Below are 4,555 nucleotides of genomic sequence, written 5' to 3' on the forward strand. Positions count from 1 at the left end.
GGCCCATTTTTTTTTTTTTTTTTTTTTTTTTTAATTTAAAAGACCTCCCTTCTCCGGAAGTTGATCCCACAGATAACCATTCTGGGGCTTATCAACTCTCCGGTCAGGAAATCCTCCCTTGCCCCAAACCTGTATGTAGCAAGAGGGATTATTTAGATTTAAGCCCATTTCCTCTTGTTTTGGCCCTTGTCGATGAAACAGCTGTTCATAAAGCCGGGCAAGGGCGATTGGTGTCTGCTCCGTTGCTGAGATCCAGGAAGGCTGGTGCCATGGTAATTTTTTTTCTTCCTACCCACGTCGGAGAACCTCTGCAAATGCAGAGCTGGAGTCGGTGGGTGGGTGACAGGCATCCTTACAGGCCCCGGGCACAGCTGCCTCAGTGCTCAGGGAAGCCCACGGTGGCCATTCCCTCCGGAAGGAGTCTCTTCTGCACATCTTCCGTTGTGTGTCTTTTTTCCAAACAGAACTTTTGTCCATAAAGCAGTCCTGGAGTCCCCAGCAACCTTCCAGCCCTCAGATGCAGTCTTGGCTGAATGTAGGCTCTGGAAAAGTCTCTATAGCCTTATCGCTAGGCCCACAGCGCCGCCCAGTGGCAAATACAGACCCAACCAGCCCCCAGCTTCCCAGCTTCTCTCCTTAGTCTGTCTTTCTGATGTCCTGCTGGCTTAGGGACCCCATTAACCTAAACTTCTTTCTTCTTTACAGGTGGCTACGAGAGGTTTTCCTCCGAGTACCCAGAATTCTGTTCCAAAACCAAGGCCCTGGCAGCCATCCCACCCCCGGTACCCCCCAGCACCATGGAGTCCCTGGACCTGGGCTGCAGCTCGTGTGGGACCCCACTGCACGACCAGGTAGCCTGGGGACACAGAGCCTGGGAGTGAGGGGCTGGGGCAGTATAGAGACACACTTTCTAGAGTTCTGATTTTTTTTTTTAAGGGCTTCGAATGCAACTTCTCAATTTGGGGAGAATGTGGGGGAACACTGAGTATTGGGGTGGGGTGTTAGGTAGTGTGCATTTATTCCTTGGAATTCCTACCCTCCCCTCTCATCACCCTCACTTAAGAAAAACATAAAGATGCTTCGTCCTGGCTTAGCCTCTAGAATTGTGTGCGGACAAGTGAGGAGGCTTGCTGGAAGACACGCGTGACCTGCTGTATAAGAAGCTGAGAGGACACCCCTCTTTGAGGGAGTGGGCCATGGAACGTATCCCCAGTCCCCAGTAACCAGGCTGTCCCCCATGTAGCAGCCAATTGTAAATGCCAATAGGACATAAGTGGCCAACCACCCTCCCTCTAAGGAGACGGGCTCAAGTCGCTGCGTTTCTCACGAGCCCACCCCTCCAGCCCTTTTAGTTAGAAGGGCAGGCAGTGAAGTTACTGGATCCAGCAACTCTGCCCCCCAAATCCCTTGTGATAAGTTTAAGACACTATTGCCTCATTTTGCCAGGATACCTCCTCTTGACCAGGAGGCCAAAGTGCATCTGTACCTGAACCACACAACAGCTAGCTCGCCAGTTAGCAGGTGGAGGCTCTTGATGGTGTGGCAGGGCCAGCCTTGTGCCTGCCGCTGCATTTGTCATGGGGGAGGGGCTGCTTCAGCCAGCAGGGGGCCCACGAGGCTTTACCTGGCCCGGCCTCTCTGCCCACGAGCAGAGCGTGAAGGCCCATGGGGCCCATCCACCCCCTCCAGGAGCTCCAAGAGGATAAGGGGGAATGGTAGGGCTGTGTCCAGCAGGCATCTCCCCAGGACCTGGGAAGCCCACCTCCGACAGACTTCTCCCCAGCCCCGCCGCCTCAGCCCTTCTCCTGGTTGCCTTCCACTCATGGTGGGGGGCCTTTGTTTCCCATCTCTGGTGCAGGGGGGTCCTGTGGAGATCCTTCCCTTCCTCTACCTCGGCAGTGCCTACCATGCTGCCCGGAGAGACATGCTGGATGCCCTGGGGATCACGGCCCTGCTGAATGTCTCCTCGGACTGCCCCAACCACTTTGAAGGGCACTATCAGTACAAGTGCATCCCAGTGGAAGACAACCACAAGGCCGACATCAGCTCCTGGTTCATGGAAGCCATCGAGTACATCGGTAGGCTGGCCCTGGCCTCGGTGGGGGAGGATGACAGGGAGCCGCTTGTCACCTGCATGTGGGCGGTGGGACTTAGGCATCGTCTGCAGGGTGTCCCCAGCTCCCCTCTTCCTCAGTAGGAAGGCTTGCCCGTTGGGTGTTGTGGTGGGTGGGAATGGGAAGATGAGCTCCTGCACACGTGCTTAGAGAGCCGCACGCCGCCTCCTTGCCTGGGTCCAGACGTCTAGATGGTGAGGACTCTTGGATGCGGAGGAAGACAGGGAGAGTTGGGCCATTGTTTTATTTCTGCAGATGGAAATTCTTGGTTCTGCAGATGGAAATCCTTGAAGGTATGAGGATTTAGATGGCCAGCATGCGCCTTTCCCAAGCACATGTAGTGCTTTTGTCTGGTCAGGTCTCAGTTCACCCTAGCATGGGTGGAATTCTAGGGTCCTTCCCACGTGGGGTTTCCTTCCCTCTTCCTCCCCAGTCTAGCATGGCTCTTCCTCCAGTGCGAGTGCCCTGTCCTCCAACACTGTCAAGTTGTCCCCCCCCAGCCTCACATCCTGACTTTTGCCACATGCACCTGCCACTTGGTGCAGGGCGAGGACCGCGCGGCACTAACGCTGCCTGTTCTGTGCCCCAGATGCAGTGAAGGACTGCCGCGGGCGCGTGCTGGTGCACTGCCAGGCGGGCATCTCGCGCTCGGCCACCATCTGCCTGGCCTACCTGATGATGAAGAAGCGGGTGAGGCTGGAGGAGGCCTTTGAGTTCGTCAAGCAGCGCCGGAGCATCATCTCTCCCAACTTCAGCTTCATGGGGCAGCTGCTGCAGTTCGAGTCCCAGGTGCTGGCCACGTCCTGTGCTGCAGAGGCCACCAGCCCGTCGGGCCCCCTGCGTGAGCGGGGCAAGGCCACCCCCACGCCCACCTCCCAGTTTGTCTTCAGCTTCCCGGTCTCAGTGGGCGTGCACTCGACCCCCAGCAGCCTGCCCTACCTGCACAGCCCCATCACCACCTCCCCCAGCTGCTAGAGCCACGCTGGGGACCCCAGTGCCAGAGGTGGCTCTCAGCAAGGGGGGTGGGCAGCAAGTCGGGACTCACCAGCTGGGGGCAGGTGACCAAGCTCCTTCCACATCCATTCCTTCTTGGCCAGCCACGGGCCCAGCTAGAATGGCAATAAGGACTTTGAATACACGTTAAAAGCAAACAAACAAAATACTCCAATTTAGAGCAATAACGGCTGTCTCTGCAGCCAGGGAAGACCTTGGTCTGGTTTATGTTTCAGTTTTGCTTTTCAGATAGAAATTTCTTACCTCATTTTTTTAAGCAGTAAGGCTTGAAGTTATGAAACCCACAGATCCTGGCAAATGTGCCCAATGAGTTTTATGAAGTGGGGAGTAGGGGGGAGGGAAAGGGAAAAGACAAGAAGGAAAGTTTGCCAGAAGTGCCTGGTCCTGTGTGCTGTCTCCCTGTTGTCGTCGTTGTAGTTCCAGGAATTTTGTTTTTTAAGGGAAATCTTCTAGGACATGGTTTCCATTTCTAGGTCACCACCAGGTGAATAATTATGCTTAGTAATAAATAGAAGTATTTATGAAGAATTCCTCAGAGTATGTAAGTACAAGGAGTCTGGTGACAGTGGGTTTAGGACGTTTGTGTTGATGTCAGCAGCGGAGGACGACAGCGTGCAGTCGTCAGCAGTGGGAAGTAAACGGTGTCTTGTGGGCACATACGAGCTGGCATGACGCCAGCCTGCATCTATGGCCATTGAGAAGCAGGCAGGTGGGAGGAGGAAGGAAAGGACGACTTCCTAGTTACTTTTGAAGCTGGTTCCTGGGTACACAGGCCACTGAAGCAATTTTAGACCCCAACAATACAACCTTTTCTCTCTGCTGATGAATTTGGTGGTTGGAGCATTTTTCTCATAGACTTGTGTATCATCTGTAATAAATGCCATATGACATAAGGTGCTCCTAGAAAATTGGGTGCAATTCAGATTTTCCATTTGGCAAAGCCATTGGGGAAACCAGATAACTAGAGACATACCTGAAATGAATCCTTTTGTAAGATGAAGCACCATCTTTTCTCTTTTGCATAATTCAGAGGTTTTAATTTTCGGGGGTTTACTTGAAGTATGCCAATGAATTCTTGCATTCTGAAAATTCCCGGTTAGGTGAGTATTTTCAAAGGCCCTCTTGAATAAAAAGGGGAGTGGACACCACATTTCAGGTCTCCTCGAAGTCCTTTAAGGGCAACAGAGCATCAGCAAGGTGGGGTTGAGGTGGGGTCGGGGCAGACTCTGCTTGGGGGGTGGCCCCAGTAAAATGTGCATCATGGGGCTTGGGAGCTATTCTGAGTACTTACTTGGAATAATGCCATTTTAAGGGGACTTTCCAAATGGAGGAGTGGCTTTGGAGGAAGGAGGATGCGTTTTCTGCGGGGAGGGATGGGGGGCGGGGGGAGGGAACATACGCGTCATTTCGTTTGTAGTGTTGTGGAG

General features: G+C 53.6%; 1 protein-coding gene across 1 annotated transcript in view; it reads left to right on the forward strand.

The window, feature by feature from the left end:
- The window catches only part of DUSP4 (dual specificity phosphatase 4), a 14,180-nt gene extending 10,613 nt beyond the window's left edge, over positions 1-3,567 (forward strand). Inside the window, exons 2-4 of the mRNA XM_008574164.1 lie at positions 706-851; positions 1,859-2,078; positions 2,704-3,567. Coding sequence (XP_008572386.1) covers positions 706-851; positions 1,859-2,078; positions 2,704-3,089 — 752 coding nt within the window. The 3' untranslated portion in view covers positions 3,090-3,567. The remainder of the gene's footprint in view (positions 1-705; positions 852-1,858; positions 2,079-2,703) is intronic.
- Positions 3,568-4,555: the final 988 nt, after the last annotated feature.

Source organism: Galeopterus variegatus, unplaced genomic scaffold, assembly GCF_000696425.1.
Source record: "Galeopterus variegatus unplaced genomic scaffold, G_variegatus-3.0.2 Scaffold1005, whole genome shotgun sequence".
NCBI classification, from domain to species: Eukaryota; Metazoa; Chordata; class Mammalia; order Dermoptera; family Cynocephalidae; genus Galeopterus; species Galeopterus variegatus.